This window comes from Spermophilus citellus (assembly GCF_964194105.1).
Source record: "Spermophilus citellus genome assembly, chromosome: 5".
Taxonomy (NCBI): domain Eukaryota; kingdom Metazoa; phylum Chordata; class Mammalia; order Rodentia; family Sciuridae; genus Spermophilus; species Spermophilus citellus.
In genome coordinates, this window is record NC_138186.1 from 21,611,082 (window position 1) to 21,629,380 (window position 18,299).

An 18,299-nucleotide genomic window follows, 5' to 3' on the forward strand; every position below is an offset into this window, starting at 1 on the left:
CGCCCCTGGAGTCTGGATCTTTTCATAACTTAAATGCTCAAGGTCTAATAAACACCTTTAAAAGAAATGAAAATCAATGTTCTTTTATAGCTGGAAAAAATTTAGCCTTCCAAATTGTAAGTGCTTCTTTCCCTAGGTCTTTCATGAATTTACCTTCTCCCTCTGCAAAGACTGTTCTTGAGACAGTGCCGAGCAGGGTGGGGCATTGTTTAAATGCCAGCAGGGGGTGGGGTGCTGGTTAGGCCTGGATTAGTTGGGAAGACCCTCAAGGAAGAGCAGCCAAGGCAGCAGTCACTGGGCCAGGGCCCCCTGGGGGTCTACAGCCCATCCCCCACCCCTCCCCTTCCTGCCTTGCCCCTGCGCACTCTCAGCAGAAGGTAGAATTATTAGGCTCTACACAGTCTAACTTGCTTCTTTGCCACAGGGAGGAAAATGTTGACGTCAACCTTTCCATAAATGCCATTTGCCTTGAAAGTGAAACAGAGCGGATCTTGGGCTCTGGGGCTTCTGGAGCCATGACCAGCACTCTTGGCACTGGCTTGGCCTGACGGAGGGCAGCAGGGCTGGCCCCACCCAGATTCCTTGGCAACCCAGAAATGTGGAAAAAGCCTGTATTCAGAGAGTAGGTAAGGAGGGAGCCAGACAGTTGGAAAGTACAGGAACGAGCTCCACAGAGGGTCCTGGAACTTCAAAGAACAGGCCAAATCCATGGGCAGGGAGGTACCCATTGACCTGCAGAGGTTTAGGGTTTGGTGAGTGGAGAAGATTCAAATGGAGCCTAGACTCCCCACTTAGGAGTGCTGCTGCTTGTTCATTTCTACTGTAATACCTCCTTGTCATGAACAACCTCATGCACCAGGGCTGAGGATAATAGGGAAGGAGAGTGCAATAGTACAGGGAGGAGGGAACATTTTTACCTAATGAGAGCATCACAGAGAAAGTGGTTGTGTTAGCTTTCTATTGCTGTAACAAAATGCCTGGGATAAACAACTTATAAAGAGGAAAGGCTTGTTTTGGCTCACAGTTTTGGAGGTTTCAGTCCATGTTTTTTTTGCTTTTTGTTTTGGGACCTGTGGTGGCATGGTACATTATGAGAGACTAATAGGGTGAAAGAAGTACCTCAAAGTTCTCCAGGAAGTGAAAGAAGAAGAGGGGCTAGGATTTCACTATCCACATCCAGGACAGGCTCCAATGACCTAACTTCTTCCCACTAGGACTTACTTCTTCTTTTTATATTAAATATCTTTATTTTGCTTGTTTATTTATTTATTTTGTATGTGGTGCTGACGATCGAACTCAGGGCCTTGCACGTGCTAGGTGAATGCTCTACCACTGAGTTACAACCCCAGCCCCCACAATTACATTTTTGAGGGGTAAAGCTTAAAGAGAATTTGATATCCAACCAGGAGTAGCATCTTCAATTTTGAAAGGCTCAGACTGGTATCTTTATTAAAAATGGATGTTCAGGGTGCTGGAGGTATAGCTTAGTGGTAGATCATTTGCCTAGCATGCACAAAGCCCTGGGTTCCCTCCCTGGCATAAAAAAGGGTGGCTTAAAAACATTACTATCTATTCACTCTAAATTATTATTGTCATCTGATGCAAAAATTTGCAAACTTAGGTGAAGTTGACATTCTGAAAGTAATGTAAATTGAGGTTCAGGTTTATACTATATTTTTAAAAGGAAGCTTTTTAAATGCTTTTAAAAACATTCTTCCATTTTCACAGATGCTTTTTATTAAGCAGTAGTAGTGGGGCATCATTGGATGGGTTTAAGGGCAAGAGAAACTGGGGTATCCAGTTCTCTGGGCTTTCTCTAAGGGGTCCAACAGAGACCTGTGTTTCATAAAAATGGAAATAATCTTATTGCCATTATGGTTCTTAGGTTTTCATTATTCTGTAGAGAAAACTAAAGTTTTCAAAATCTCAAGGACCTGCTCATTAGACTGACTAGATATATTTCAGCTATATTATGTGTGTCACCTATAAATAGGGCATCAATCAACAGTAATCCTCACCCTTAACATGCTATGTATTCACAGGGCACTTGTCACTAGAGCATCCTCACCAGAACCCTTCCTCTTGGAGCCCTTTGAAGGCAGGTGGAGATGAAGGGCAGGCAAAGAGAAGGGTAAGATCCTGAGTCCTTCCATAAAAGGCACATGTGGTTACATCTTCCACTGAGAATGCATTCTCTAGACTGAATTTTGTCTTCACAGTGCCTTCGGTGTAAGAGTGATGGAGCTGAAACACTGCTGGTGACCTCAAGACTAAAGCAGGAAATGACCTGTGGCTGGAGGATATCAGTGTCCCTTTCCATCACCTGCCCAACTGCCAGCAGAGCTGCTCTTTTTTTTTTTTTAAGTGTTCTCTGGATTTTTTTAATTATTATTTTTATTTGTCCTACTTAGTTGTACAGGACAGCAGAATCCATTTAAGTTTATCATACACAAACGAAGCACAACATTTCAATTCTCTGGCTATACACGGTATACAGATGCACCATTTTTACAACCATACATGTACCTAGGGTAATGATGTCCATCTCATTCCACCATCTTTCCTACCCTCATAACCCCTCCCTACCCTCCCTTTTGCTCAATCCAAAGTTCCTCTATTTTTCCCATGCCCCCCACATCATAGATCAGCATCCACTAATCAGAGAAAACATTCGACCTTTAGTTTTTGGGGATTGGCTTACTTTGCTTAGCTTAATATTCTCCAGCTACATCCATTAAACCCACAAATGCCATAATTTTATTTTCTTTTAATGCTGAGTAATAGTCCATTGTGTATATATACCACAGTTTCTTTTTTTTTTATACCACAGTTTCTTTATCCATTCATCTATTGGTGAGCATCTAGGTTGGTTCCATAGTTTAGCTACTGTGAATTCAGAGCTGCTTCTTTTTAGACACCAAGACAAATAAATAGATAAAGGGAGAGAGTGAGAGAAAACCAATTATTTTTCCCCAATGCTCTTTAGATGCCTATTATAGGGAAGAAGAGAACTAGTTGGCTCCATTTCCTCCTGTTATTATCTGCTCAGTGCTATACAAAAAGTGTTGCTTTGTGGCAGCGTGGTGGGTTGGGGTATTTACACTGGAGAGGAAAGCAGGAACTCACAGCCCTCAAATGAGTCACCTTGGGCAGGGCAGGCATTATTTGAACATCTGCATGTGTGTTTCTCTGATTATATACTAATACACATCAGGGGCGGTGCTGGGAAGGAGGAGGACAAAGAGCCAGCATGAAGAGGCGTAGGCAGGAGCAGGCAGATTTGGGAAGAACGCTCACGGCCAACCATCCACAAAGCAGACAGTCCTCAGGTGCTGGGCCTGCCCTAATCCATGTCATCATTGTCTGTTTACTGTCTGTCTGTCACTCAATGCTCAGAGCCCATACAGTGCCTCATAGCCACACAATGTAGCAATCATAGATTTCCATTTTCCAGATATGGCAATACAGGCTCAGAGAGGTGAAGTGACTTGTTGAATGGCTTAGCCAGGAATGGCATCAGAGTGTGTTCACTCCATGGGGTGATCAGGTACTCCATGGTAGGTGATCAAATGCCCACCTGTTAGCAGACCCCATGACCCCCGTAACATCACTCCATGTCTCATTCTCTGCTTCTGTTGGCCTTAAGTTCCAGCTTGAATCAAACAACAAAGTCCAACAAGCAATTATCTCCAGAAAATCTTTGTGCAACTGTGTAATCTGCGATAGTCACCAGGAGCAGGGCCATTTCTGGGGAGGTTCTGGAAGCCCCTAGCTGATGGTGAAGGGCTATGGTGTGGAATTGGAGGCAGGGGTGGAAGAAGGTAGAGGCCAAGTCCTAGAACACTGAGAATAGCATCAATGAGACAGCTGTCAAGGAGGGGCCCAGCAGCTTGTGGAGGGGAGAGAGGAGGAGTCTAGGACATCCATGCCCACCTGAGAGAAGGCACCAGGCACCTGCTGGTATCTGGGGGGACCCCAGAAGTCTGGCTTCCTAAAGCAGGGCTAATGAAGACAGCTTAAGGCCAAGAGTCTACTCATGGATGACTGGCTTTTCACTTCCATCTCTAATAAGGAGCAACTATGGATATAGCAAGTAGGAGTCATATTTATAATGACAGCCTCACCTTGGGCTTTATGGAGGCATTTTTGCCCCATAAACTCGACCCCCTTTCATATATAGCTTCTGATTTCCTGCTCACAATGCTGGCTCCAGGGCACCTGTAATTATCATCATTTTGTATTTGGAGAAACTGGCTCTAGAGAGGAAAAGGTGGAGGCTCCTGTTCACTTGCCCCTGTTAACCATCATCTTGGAGACTAATTAGGGTTGGTGCTGACCTCATCCTGCCCAAACCTTTGAAACTCACCTGGGCTGTTGCCAAATGAGTGGAAAGAATGTAGATTCATTCACTTACTGGCTTTGTGGCCGGTCAGGTCTTTCAGCCTTGCCTTCTGATCTGTGAAGTTGGGAAAGTAATAATGCTTATTCTAGAATAGTGCTGGTTAATAGAAATACCCATGAATATGAGCCATAAACTTTTTCTAGTTTTCACAAGTTAAAAGAAATGAGTGAAATTAATTTAAAATATTTTATGTCACACAGTATACCCCCAAATTATTGTTTTGATTTCTAATCAATATTTAGTGTATTTAAAAGTCAGTAATGAAGTATGTTACACTGTTTAACTACTAATCCCATGAAAGCCGGTATGTATTTTAAATTTACAGCACATCTCAATTCAGAGGCCTTACTTTTAAGCACTCAACAGCCACATGTCTCTAATGGCTAATGAATTCACAGGTCTGTAAGGTTCCCTGAGGATTGAAAGATCTAAAGTATGTGAGGATGGGGCTGGGTGTGTGGCTCAAGCGGTAACGCGCTCGCCTGGTGTGAGCCGGGCACTGGGTTGGATCCTCAGCACCACTTAAAAAATAAAATAAAGATGTTGGGTCTACCGAAAACTGAAAAATAAATATTAAAAAAAATTTTTAAAAAAAGTATGTGATGACATGGGTTGACACCTCAACGCGGCCATTATATTCCTCCTTTCTCCTCTCTCTGACACACACACACACACACACACACACTCCGGGATTTTCCATATTTAAGAGGCCTTTACAGGGACCCAAGAACCCAAAGCAGACATGTGATAAATCCAGCAGTAAGCACTCTTCCTAGCTCCTCTCCACCGCCTTCCTTATAGAGGTGAAAACCTACCCACCTTGCTGTCCTTGAAGACAGCTGCCTGTCACCCTCTCAGCCCTAGTCCCATCACCCCCCACCCACCTCCCCGCCCTGCGCCCCTCCGGGCGTTTATATCAGCCAAGAATTCCCACCCAGAATAGAAAGAGAACACAGCTTGGCGTTCAGGACCCTGCCCAGGATGCAGAAGCCCTTGACGAAGAGCTGGAGACCCCACTGAAAAAGCGTCTTCAACTCTGGGACCCCTATTCCAAAAGGGAACCCCAAATGTTCTTTGCCCCTGAGAGGCGAAGACAGTGTTAGGAAGCAGCAGCTCCTCCCTCTGGTTTCGGGACCCAGATCTCCAGCCCCCCTCGGGGCTCAGGGTGGGCAGGGTAGGAGGGGGACGGGACGAGACTAAGGACCCACCTAGGGGTGCAGCTACGCCCCTGGATGGGGAGGCGGCGCCGGCAGACCGGGCCGGAGGTCTGGGCACCGCCCTTGGCGGCGAGTTGCCAAGGCTGGGAGCCCTCCCTAGACCCTGCGGCCGCAGTGCTGCGCCCGAGCGCCCCCGCACCTCGCACCGCGCCCCAGCTCCCTCTCGCGGTGCCGCAGTCCTACCGCGCCGCCCCCAAATCCCCGCCCCTAATTACGTCACTGTGGGCCGGGCGGGTCTTGGGATATAAAAGCCCGAGCTGGGGGCTGGCGGCGGTCTCAGCGCTGTCCTTAGCCCTCCGATTTACCGCGAGCGCACAGCTCCGAGGGCCAGCGCCACCACCCGCTCCGCCGCCGGCATCATGCGTGAGATCGTGCACATCCAGGCTGGCCAATGCGGCAACCAAATCGGCGCCAAGGTGGGCGTGCTGCCGGGGAGGGGGCCGGGAGGAGTCGCGGACCAGGGCCAGAGACCCTTAGGGTGCGGGTCGCGGCTGGGACGGGGGCTGGGTGAGCGTGAGGAAGCTCCGGGCTGCTTTCCACTCCGAGCCCTCTGGGTGGGGCCTGTGGAAGACCCAAACCTGCCGCGATGCTACGCCGCTGCGTGTGCCCTTAATCAGGACCCTTTAAATTTCCTTGGGATACAATTCTTTTGCAGGGTACAGTTGGCATTCCTCTGGGTGTATTAATTTCTGAACTTTGAATCGGGGCTACAGTAATATGTACCCATCCTTAGGCTCGTGTGAAATATGATTTGTATGTTTTTGTCGTTTGAATGAAAAAAATGCAATGTCATTGAACTGACAGATGTTAGAGAAGCTTTTCTTTGGCTGTCATGTAGAAGGGTGTTAGATAAAGTCTCAACACGGGCACTGTCTAGACGTGATGACATATAACGTGATGGTTTTTCTCGTCTGCTGGGTGGCAGGTGACTACATGGGTGGGGGCTGTAATTCCCGACCGCAGTGGGGAGGCAGCAGCGGGCATGGTGCATAGTTGTGGGCGGGCGCCCTTACAAGGACGTGGTCTCTTTCAAAACCGCCATATTGCCCACCCCAACCTCCCCGCCCCCTTTTCTGCTACAAATTCACAATGGACTGTAAGTCGTCATGATGGCAAATGTCTTCCACTGCTGCCTGGCACCTTGACAGGTTCTTGCCTACCTATTCCCTGCCAGGGTCAGAGCACAGAGGCCAATATGTAGGTCAGTGGCATAAAACTACCCTGTTGTAAGCTGCGCGGGGTTTGTGCCAGGAGTCAAGGATCCCTGGAGGCAGCTGTGGAGCAGGAGATGGGGGCGGGGCCACCTGTTTCACTGTCCTGCAAGCATTCATCCATCAGCCAGGATGCAGTGACATTCAGCCCTACCTGAAATGACAGTCCCCCTGAGTCCACTTCTACATAGAATGAGATTTACTTGCACTCTCCTCCAGTTTCTCTACCACCTTTTCAGTCTGCACTCTGCGGATTTCCAAGCCCCTCTGCAGCAGCTGCTGCAGGAAATAGGGGCTGTAGGACTCTGATTGCTGCTGTTCCAAGTCAGCCTTGGTGACAGAATTTTATGTCAAAATGCGATTTTTTTTCTTCTCATTTTAGTTTTGGGAGGTCATCAGTGATGAGCATGGCATCGACCCCACTGGCAGTTACCATGGAGACAGTGACCTGCAGCTGGAGAGAATCAACGTGTACTACAATGAAGCTGCTGGTGAGTATTTGAACGTGAACCTTGCTTACCACATGTGGGTAGAGGAAATGTCCTAGGAGCATATGAATGACAAATGCTTCTTGCATATTCATTGAAAAATACACATTGCAAAAAAAGAAAAAAAAAAGAACGAGCTAAATGGTTCCTTAAGACTCCTGCATGTTTGGCATGACTAAGCATGTTCAGCATCTCTTTTTTCTTTTTCCTCCCTTTGTGTCAAATGCTGGGATTTTCTGTAATGAATTGTGCTGTGAGAGCTGCATACAGCACAGTCTTGCCCACGACTTGGTTGTCAAGCCCAGGTCTAAGCTCTTGTTCCCACAGGCAACAAGTATGTACCTCGGGCCATCCTGGTGGACCTGGAGCCTGGCACCATGGACTCAGTGAGGTCGGGACCATTCGGCCAGATCTTCAGGCCAGACAACTTCGTGTTCGGTATGTCCTCATGGTCCATGGGAGGTGGCCAAGTGACTCACCTTCTTCCTAATAGCCACACACTTTACTGTTCTCAGAGTTCAGTGCTGAGGGGAGACTGTGTCCACAGATAGCCCCACTCCTGGCCTAACCCGATTCAGTCTAGGGGAGGTGGTGTCTCTGGTCCCTCTGTGGACAGCTCAGAGATGAATATCAGCCTGCAGAGACTGCAGTGGCCTCTATTACAGAGCAGCCTCCAAAGAGAAAGAACAAAGAGCAAGAAGAGCTTCAAACAGGGCTTATAGGCTACAGGTAATTTCAAAGGTGACCACAAGTAACCACTTCAAGGAGCCAAAGGCCAGTAGCACAGCTTATGACCAAGGTGTAGACAGCTGCTTAGAGCCCCTCTTCTCTGATCCCGTTCTGCTTTCCCCTTGCCTGCTTAATTGCACCTAATTAGAGTGTTTACAGAAGGTCTCTTCTTAATATTACAAGCACTTGGGTTTTGTTGAATATGTCTTCAACTTGCTTTTTTACCTTAGTATGAATGCTAGGGTTTTTGAAGGTCACTGATAACTGAACTTTTTTCCTTAACAAAAAGTAACAGGGCTGAGGACATGACTCAGTGGTAGAGTGCTTGCCTCACATGAGTTAAATTCTCAGTGCCACATATAAATGAATAAAATAAAGTCCATCAACAACTGAAAAAAATAATTTAAAAAAATAAAGTAACAAAAGCAAATCTAAAAGACTGTCTAAAAGTTATCTAAGACTAGTTCTACCTTTTCTACCACATAAGGAATCCAGAATTCCTTATGGGTCTGTGGCTAATATTTTCTTTTCCTCTGGCAGGCCAGAGTGGTGCAGGAAATAACTGGGCAAAGGGCCACTACACAGAGGGAGCCGAGCTGGTGGACTCAGTCCTGGACGTGGTCAGGAAGGAGTCAGAAAGCTGTGACTGTCTCCAGGGCTTCCAGCTGACCCACTCTCTGGGGGGAGGCACCGGCTCAGGCATGGGCACCCTGCTCATCAGCAAGATCCGTGAGGAGTACCCAGACCGCATCATGAACACCTTCAGCGTCATGCCCTCACCCAAAGTGTCAGACACAGTGGTGGAGCCCTACAACGCCACCCTCTCTGTCCACCAGCTGGTGGAGAACACAGATGAAACCTATTCCATCGACAACGAGGCCCTGTATGACATCTGCTTCCGCACCCTGAAGCTGACCACGCCCACATATGGAGACCTCAACCACCTGGTGTCAGCCACCATGAGCGGGGTCACCACGTGCCTGCGCTTCCCTGGCCAGCTGAATGCAGACCTGCGCAAGCTGGCAGTGAACATGGTGCCCTTCCCCCGCCTGCACTTCTTCATGCCGGGTTTCGCACCCCTGACCAGCAGGGGCAGCCAGCAGTACCGCGCCCTGACGGTGCCCGAGCTCACCCAGCAGATGTTCGACTCCAAGAACATGATGGCCGCCTGTGACCCGCGCCACGGCCGCTACCTGACCGTGGCTGCCATCTTCCGAGGCCGCATGTCCATGAAGGAGGTGGACGAGCAGATGCTCAACGTGCAGAACAAGAACAGCAGCTACTTCGTGGAGTGGATCCCCAACAACGTGAAGACGGCCGTGTGCGACATCCCACCGCGGGGCCTCAAGATGTCCGCCACCTTCATCGGCAACAGCACGGCCATCCAGGAGCTGTTCAAGCGCATCTCGGAGCAGTTCACGGCCATGTTCCGGCGCAAGGCCTTCCTGCACTGGTACACGGGCGAGGGCATGGACGAGATGGAGTTCACCGAGGCCGAGAGCAACATGAATGACCTGGTGTCCGAGTACCAGCAGTACCAGGACGCCACTGCTGACGAACAGGGGGAGTTCGAGGAGGAGGAGGGCGAGGACGAGGCTTAAGAACTTAAATAAATAGTGCATCCTTAGTGAACTTCTGTTGTCCTCCAGCATGGTCTTTCTATTTGTATACTATGGTGCTCAGTTTTGCCTCTGTCAGAAATTCACTGTTGATGTGATGATAATGTGGATTTCCTCTAAAAATGACAGTATTGTCTGTTAAGATATCTATACTAATAAAAAAGCATGTGTATAAAACCTGTGACATTTATTTTCCCTTTAGATAATTTATTCTTCCCCTAAATTTTCTGAGATACAAAGTTTGAGAGTTTACTCTTATCAGTAAGGTAGGATTTGATTTACTGCTCTTAATTAATAGCATTTCTTGTATTTTGGTAGAGATGGAAACAGGTTTTTTCATCTTCACCAGCCCAGAATGTCAAAATAAATGAAGCTTGCAAAAGTGATCAAGGAGTGCAGTGTGGAGATGAGGCAAACCTTCCCTTTTTTGGTACGGTTCCAATTCCTAGTGAATCTCTAGAATCGAGGTCTTAGGTAAGGATTTTCTTGTTTCTATTCTTTTTGGACAATGAGATAAATCAAAGACAAATACAGCTTTATTTCTCAAATAAACTGAATGCCATAAATTCAAGATATTGTAAAATAGCAGATATGAACACTACAAAATTTCCCCTTAAAGTTTATTTGAAAATAAATTATGTCAGGAATTTACTTTTAAGACAATGATAGAAACTCACAAGTTATTGTTTAAAAATAAGATTTCATCTTTATAATTAAAGCTAGAAGCTGCTGTCCATAGTCATTATTCTTGTTTGCTTACAATCACATTGTTGGGCGGGTAGAGAGCCTGGGAAGGCAGGTGAGCTGAGGTGTGATATAAAGCAGGGAGTTTCCAAACTTCAGGGCATTATGGTAATAGGCAGTGACACGATCAAGCCCCATGCTAAGGAACCACCAGGACGCAAAAGTTCTGAGGGGCTTTTTCATTGTAGGAATTCTTCTGCTAACTTGTTGAATTCATTAGCAAAACGTAAATGCAGGTTGTGTTTGCCTTCTGGCATAAGATGTAACCTTAAAAAAAAAAAAAAGCTTCTGATTAATGGTACACTATTTAAAAGTCTCTTCATCCCAACATTTCAGGAAAACATAATTTCACTACTGCTGTATATTTTTGTATGACTGCTACTGGGGAGGTGTAAAGTAAGAGTAGATACTTTCCATGAATATGGACATAGGGTGAACCCCCTGAGAGGTTCTGACCACTATGAAGGTTAACTGTAATTACTTAACAGTGACAGAAACACATGGTATTTGGAAAGACATCAGGAAACAAATAGTACGACTGGAAAACATGGTGGTGGAGGTGACACAGTGGTTACTTAAAAAATCTAGCTGGGCTGGGATGTAGCTCAGTGGTAGAATACTTGCCTACCATGCATGAAGCCTTAGGTTTGATCCCCAGCACCCCAGCACTAATCAATCAATCAATCAAATTCCACTTTAATAAAGTTGATTTTAAGAGAGAAGGTTGTAAAGATATTTTTTAAGGTTTTTTTTTTTTTTTTTTAAAGGAAATGTCCAGAAACCATGGGGTCTGGGTGGGTGTTTCTTAGGGTATCCATGTAGCTGGAAAAACAAATCAGAATTCACTGCTTCCTTTCAAGGTTCCAAGTTATCCTGTCAGTTTTGGAGTACTGAGCAAATAAGCCTGAATACAGTTATCAGATAAATGGCAAAATTCCTTAGGACCGCCAGGACAGCAGGGCCCTAGTCAGCAGCCCTGCATTCAGAGCCACTTGAGCAGCTGTCACAGCCCATCTTTGTAGCCACCCACTGTCCTTGTAATGCTTCTTCCTTTCAATAGGATTTTGTTGAAAGGAGATTGGTTTGCAATTTCTTGAAAAAAGACAAAAAAGAACCAGTTGCCAAGGATGTTGAAAAGCAATAAAAAGGTATGTTTAGGCCAAAATACATCCCCCGATGTGTATTCTGAGGCAGAGCCCCAAATGGCCAAACTTGAAGTCCTCTTCAGTAACTGTGCAACAGTCACGTGGCTACCCTGTTTTTACAATTTGTTCATTCCCTTAAGGAAGGAAAGAGATACCAGCTGTGCAGTCTTTCTACTAATGCTCTAGTTCTTGGGGAAATAAAAACTGAGTCCTCTTCACTAATAAACATGGGAGACCTACTCTGGATACCAGATGGGTGGGCAGGTGGATGGATGGATAGATGGATGGTGAGTGGATAGCTGAGTGAAGGGATACATGGATGGATGGATGAATGAAAAAATGAAAATATTAAAAAATTATTTTTACTCTTGATACCTTTTGGGAACTATTTTGAGGTTCTTAGTATACCTCCCTCCTTTACAAAGGACACAAAATTTGCTCTACAGGAAACCTGTCTCTGTTCCTCTTTGGGAAAAGGACTAAAACACAAAGGTGTAAATATTGGATGTCAAGGTCATGGAACAATTGTACCCCTAACCTTACTCTTACCCAGATAACAAAAGGATCTAATTACATGTCCCCTGGACAGTGATTTTCAAATAATCACATTCTTTAGGAAACTGGTATGAAATACTCCACCACTAAACACATGGCTCAATTGTAAATGAAGGGACTTCAGTGGGTGGGTATAAATTCCTATTCATGGGGGCAGGTTATACATCATATTTGGAACCTTTAGAAAGAGACATAATTCTAGGTCTTCTGGGGAATTAGAAGCTGTCTAACCTGACAGGGTGATTCCAGAGGTCACCTCATCTCTGCTTAATATAGTCCTGGGTGATGTTGGCATGGGTGTGACACTAACCTTATCATGTTAGCTTTCCTTCCCACTCTCAGCTCTTTTGGTTTCCATATTGAACTCTGAGAGCTATAGATAGTGACAAGGCTGTAAGAAATGTGCTGCTGGGTGTCTTTGCTTTGGATGAAGTGTGATAAAACTTTTAGTGATTTACAAACCTATAAAATTGACAGGAAGAATGTGAACACTTCTACTTTCATTAGAAAACAAAGGAATTGCTGATTCTTTGAATGAGAATCTCTTCCATTATGAAAGTAGACAGCAATATGGCTGCAGGAAGGCCTTGTCACTACACGTACTCCTTCCAAGGTCATGCAAACCTGGTTGCCCATAACAGCTCCTTTTAACTCAAAAACAAAACCTTTCTATTTTTATTCAGCTCCTTCTAGAATGCCCTAAAAAAAAAAAAAAAAAAAAAAAAAAAAAAAAGATAATGTCAGGTGGCTGCAAGCTCCTTCCAGCTGGTAAAGCTGGGATTGGGCAAGGCCAGCTTTATTCAACCAGGCATTTGGGAATGATGGGTGAATATCTCACTAAGAAGTTCCTTTGCTCAAATGCAATCATGTCTCAAGTATTAGGAAGAAAGGAAACTAATTTAGAGGCTGATTTTTGGGCAGTGCTGTAGCCTGGAGTGGACCATTGCTACTGGGTCGGCTGGATTGATGCTTTTACATGGGATATGGAGGACAAAGTCTCCAGGAATCTGGGTGGGGCCTTCTGACTGTAGTGAAAGCTTTCTTTCCATGGCAGCTGGATGTAAATGAGAGGTGCCATCAATGGATTAAAAAACACATGCAACGGAAATATTATAAATAAAAAAATCCATTTGATACATTTCTCCAGTCTATCCTACCTTACATCATAGCTTAGGCTAGCCTACCTTAAATGTGTTTAGTACACTTAAATTAGCCTAAAGTTGGTCAAAATCATCTAACACCAAGTCTGTGTTGAACATCTCATGTAAATGAATACTGTACTGAAAGTGAAAAACAGAATGTATTGTAAAGCTGAAAACCTAAGCTGAACCATGGGTAAACCAAGGACTATCTATAAATCTCTGTCACTTTTTAATGGCAGCCCTAGCTGATATACATCCTGAGCACACACTTGGCTTGACCTAGCTGTGTAGTCAAATCCTCTTCTGAGTAGGCCTAGCCCTGCTGCCTCCCAGGGGCTATCCACCCTGACCCTAGAGTTTGATGGGTGTCAACCTCTGCTCAACAAGAATCTCTGAAAGTGAGCCGAGGGTGGCCTCACAGGTAATGCCATGCTTGGTAACAGGAGGTTGTCACATAGAGGCCCGTGGACCAGACACATGGGAAGCAGTGTCGGCACTTTCCTATCTAGGAGGGAGCTCTGGACATACAGGGGGTATCCAGGGGCTGGGCCCCCATACAGGACATGAAGGGCAGGGTTGGGTTCCACTGCTGCTGTGATCAGAGCAGCTCTCACTGTGTTTTGCATATTGGCCTCTGCATAAGAGTTTGTTAGGGGGAGGGATTCAGCTGCCTAAAAACAAACATTGAAAACCATAAATTTGAATGCTCTGTAAGGCCTCTTTACTTCCACACGACTTTATGATTCCTCTCTCACAAAAAGAGAAAAGCAAAAGAGGAGGAGACAAATAAACATAAGCTGGAAGCAGGCCTCTCCCGAGAAGGGAAGGCAGCTTGGTGTTTACTTCACATACAATATGTATTCCTTGGTAAAAATCTGTGAAGGCATAGGCTATGCCGTCAAGTGTAACTAAACATGCACCTGGCAAGGCAGGGAAAAATCAGGTTCACCAGAAGCTTGCAATGCTACGCTGTTTCCCTATTGTCAGATTCTGGAGCACAGAATCACAGTAGGATTTTGGTACTCAAGAAATGCATCTTCTTTTTGTGGGCTCCTAAATAACCAGTTGTAGTCTAGGTAGGTTCGTGACCAATATAAAGTGCTATTTTTAGTGGAGAAAGTAGAAAATACAGGCCAGTTTTAGATAATAATTGTTAATAACATTTACCTTTAGCACATTGATTCCAAAGAATAGTGCTGTAAGAAAATGATCTTCCACAAGTCTACTGAAGCAGCTAATAAATGCATGGTAAGGGTGTATTCTCTCCCATATTGATATATTCTGTTGCTAGGAAGATGGGTCTGGAATAGAAGTACTAAACTAAACTATTTTGCCTTTACTTTTATTGAACCTGGCTTTTTAAGAGGACACATTGCATTAGGTGTCAGTGTGAAAAATACCTGTCATTTCTGAAGCTGAAGTTAGAAAACAATTAACCAGGCCACTCAGTATATTATTCCCAGCATTTTACCATCATAGAAAGAGTACATTTGTGAACATCAGCTGTGCTATGCTGGAAAAGCACTATATTAGGAGGAGAAACTCTAGGATCTTTGCCACCTTGAAAGATGGCTTAATATTGTTCAGCCTTGGTTTCACATCTGTAAAATGGATATTTTTTCCATGATTGTCATGGCATATAATTAGATTTTATACGTAAAATTCAAATTTTAAATTTAAAAATAATGCCTAGATGTAAGCATCACATTATACACTGTATATAATATTAAAATAAAACAAAGATAGATTATATAGAAAACTTTTAGGATTAATAAGAGAATATTTTCTGTTTGAATTTTGTACCACAACCATGACAAAGTATTATAATATTATAAAAGTCTAGTTTGAAAATGCCTTATTGCCTATTAAATCAATGTATAAACTTTTCTATTAAATCTTTACATTCACCAAAACCATAATCTTTTATATATATATATATATATATATATATATATATATATATATATATATATAAAGAGTTTAGTTACAGATGGACACAATTCCTTTATTTATTTTTTTTGTGTGGTGCTGAGGACTGAACCTGGTGCTCTATCACTGAGCCACAACCCCAGCTCCCCAAAATATAATCTTAATCTAACTTCTACTTTTATTCTTCACTTCCTCTATGTCCTAGTGAACACCTAAAACTCCACCTTCCCTGCTTCTTTTCCTTCCTGTGGCTGCTCTCATTCACTGAGACTTTGCAGGCACGGGTGCTGACGCGGTGCCTGAACTCACCGTGACCCTTTCACATGCTCATGTATGAAGTCAGCATGAAAACGTGGGACCAGAGGATCCTTCTCTCCATGCACAATTAGGGTGGGGCACTGAACCAGGGGCAATAAGTGCCGACAGATGTTACCTGAAAGACAAAGAGCATGAGGAATCTACCGAAGCGTAAAGAGGAAGAACTGAAGCATAACCACTCTGCAAGGTGAGAAAGAAAGAATGCACAGAGGCTTCCTGCTACAGTTTGGATCTTGAATGGGCCCACGTATTAATGGCTTGGTCACCAGAGAAGTGCCACTAGGGAGTGTGGAACCTTCAGGATGTGGGGCCTTGTGGGAAGACTTTAGGTCACTTCGATCAAGCCTTTGAAGGGTATTGTGGGAACCTTTTGCTCCCTGACTTCTGAGGTAAGCAGTTTTGCGCTGCCATAGACTCCCACCATGATGTGCTGCCTCATCAGAGACCCAAAGTAACTGGGCCACTCGATCATGGACTGGAAGCTTCAGAACTGTAAGCCCAAACAAACCCTTTCTCTTATAAGTAAATTATCTGGGCTGGGGATGTGGCTCAAGCGGTAGCGCGCTCGCCTGGCATGCGTGCGGCCCGGGTTCGAGCCTCAGCACCACATACCAACAAAGATGTTGTGTCCGCCGAGAACTGAAAAATAAATATTAAAAATTCTCTCTCTCTCTCTCTCTCTCTCTCCCCCCTCTCACTCTCTCTTTAAAAAAAAATAAGTAAATTATCTGAGGTATTTAGTTATAGCAACAGAAAACTGACTAATACACATACTCCTCTTTGGATTTCAGTTTTTCTGTGAAAATAATGGTTTAGATTGGGGGTTCTCTACAGGTCTAATATTTTTGGGATTTCCTTTTCTATTTTTTTTTTTTTTGGTTATTGTTTGGTTTTAAGCTCTACTAGCAAACAAAAAGCTTTGCTTGATTAAAATTCATAATTCATATGAATCAGAAGAAAATCAAACAAAAGGAAATACCACAATTCTTTATATTACATAGGAGGTGGCCTATCTGCCATGTGCAGGTGCTTGACACCTGGAAAGCTTCCCCTCGAAGTCACGTCTCCAGGCGTGTGGGCCTCACAATGAAGTTACGATCTGTATGCAGAAAATAAGCTTCTCTTCATGCTTGTGCCTTGGTGACACCCCTGGCCACCATACCTTGAGAGAACACGAGGATCTAGCTCCTATTTATAACATTTTTGAGGCAATTATGGATAATCTGGGCTGCAGTTCCTATCTTTCTCCTGCTTCTGAAATCTTTTTTTAAAAATTATTATTATTTTTTTATTTGTAGTTGGACACAATACCTCTATCTATTGATTTTTATGTGGTGCCAAGGATCGAACCTAGGGCCTTGCACGTGCGAGGAGAGCGCTCAATCGCTGAGCCACAACCCCAGCCCCTGCCTGCCTCTGAAATCTTGATGGCTCTTTAGCCACTTTGAGCTTCAGCCTGAAATAGGAATAATCATAGTTTCCTGGGTTGTTGTGAGGCAAAAAGAGAGCCACACTGAAGGTTCTGGGCATCCATAAAGCTAGCTCCTCCTTGTCCTTCCTTTCTTCTCTGTTCACACAGGCACCACCCACTGCCCTCCTCTTCAGTTGGAGGTAGCTGTCCACCAACTGAGAAAGTGACCTGTTGCCTGGGGAAAGACTTCTCTTGGTCTCTGAAGCTTCCTGCTCCTGTCCCTGGGACAGCATGAACCTGCCAACTGTGTAATCAAATGACAATGACGAATGCCAGTGTCACTGAGTGCTCACTGTGTTTCAGAGCTATTTAAACCACTGCATATTTGTTCAGGCTTTACAGTAGTTACATGTTTTGACTCACTTTGTACAATTATTTGTAAATTAAGTGCTTTTAAAATAACAATAACAACAGTCTTTCATGAAACACTCCACTTGTGGTAGTATACCACAGGTGAAATGAATTATCTCAGCTAATCTCCACAACAACTTTATGAGATAGCTAATCATATTCGCAATTCACAGACAGGACGCTGAAGCTTAGACAAGTGAAGTCATCGGCCCAAATCCACCTTAACAGCAAGTCGAGTGGAAAAGCCATAATTTAAACCTTGGCCTTTCTGTCTCCAAAGCTGCACAATTAATCCCTAGTACCCATAAACCTGAGCGTATAGTGATAAGCAAGAGCTCCAGTCAAATTAATTAGCATAGAAGGGAAATAAGTTATGCACAGTATCGCTGTGGATGACTTCTACACTGTTCAATCTTATGAGGGAGTTATTATTATTTTCATTTGCTCATTTAACTTTGCATTTGGATCTTCCTAACTTTTCATTGCCCTCTTCAATAAAGCATTTCACAATGTAAACCCTTCAGTGGGGAACTGTCCATTGTTTCATGGCAATTTTGTTGTGTTTTAACAGTGGAGGGAAGTATCTTTCAAGGACCTGCTTCTATGTGTGGATGCTGTGTTTGATAGTATCATTATAAGGCATGTATTTGCTGTTTCAAACTTAAACTAGAAATGTAACATTTCCAAAAGTCCTTTTCATTGTGAAAGTTTTGATATAACAGATGATTCATGCTGTAAATGACTGTCTAATATATTAAATTTGTTCTTCCATCACAAGCATTTTATAACTGAATGTGTTCAAAGATTAAATCTTAGCCATTCTATTCTTTCAGCAATTAAAAGCAATAACAACAAAAAAGAGAGCAGGCATTCCAAACACAAATAGCTTGCTATAGCTTGGATCTTAAATGTTCCCCAGAGGCCCAAGCATTGAAGTCCTGTTTCCCAGAGTGGCACTATTGGTAGGTTGTGGAACCT

The 18,299-nt window shown here is 44.2% G+C and overlaps 2 protein-coding genes across 4 annotated transcripts in view; one reads left to right on the plus strand and one right to left on the minus strand.

Annotated features, from left to right (window-relative positions):
* Nucleotides 1-5,860: 5,860 nt before the first annotated feature.
* Nucleotides 5,861-10,052, plus strand: LOC308649745 (tubulin beta-2A chain). The gene is made up of 4 exons (XM_081295557.1): nucleotides 5,861-6,035; nucleotides 7,213-7,321; nucleotides 7,646-7,756; nucleotides 8,588-10,052. Exons 1-4 carry the CDS (start codon nucleotides 5,979-5,981, stop codon nucleotides 9,646-9,648), a joined length of 1,338 nt encoding a protein of 445 aa, XP_081151683.1. The 5' UTR covers nucleotides 5,861-5,978; the 3' UTR covers nucleotides 9,649-10,052.
* A 137-nt stretch (nucleotides 10,053-10,189) lies between these two features.
* BPHL (biphenyl hydrolase like) overlaps nucleotides 10,190-18,299 on the minus strand; it is a 30,068-nt gene continuing 21,958 nt past the window's right edge. For 2 of the 3 annotated variants that reach the window (XM_081296150.1, XM_081296148.1), the window contains 2 exons: nucleotides 15,491-15,614; nucleotides 10,190-10,677 (listed from right to left, as the gene is read on the minus strand). In XM_081296150.1, the coding sequence (XP_081152276.1) occupies nucleotides 10,590-10,677; nucleotides 15,491-15,614 (212 nt within the window). In that variant the 3' untranslated portion in view covers nucleotides 10,190-10,589. The remainder of the gene's footprint in view (nucleotides 10,678-15,490; nucleotides 15,615-18,299) is intronic. The other variant, XM_081296149.1, reaches the window with a different exon arrangement.

What these genes read in the sequence shown, in the direction of transcription:
- LOC308649745 (XM_081295557.1), top strand. Translation starts at nt 5,979, where the DNA reads ATGCGTGAGATCGTGCACATCCAGGCTGGCCAATGCGGCAACCAAATC. An exon ending in GCAACCAAATCGGCGCCAAG is followed by an intron (nt 6,036 to 7,212) that starts GTGGGCGTGCTG and finishes TTCTCATTTTAG; the next exon opens with TTTTGGGAGGTCATCAGTGA. An exon ending in GCCAGACAACTTCGTGTTCG is followed by an intron (nt 7,757 to 8,587) that starts GTATGTCCTCAT and finishes TTCCTCTGGCAG; the next exon opens with GCCAGAGTGGTGCAGGAAAT.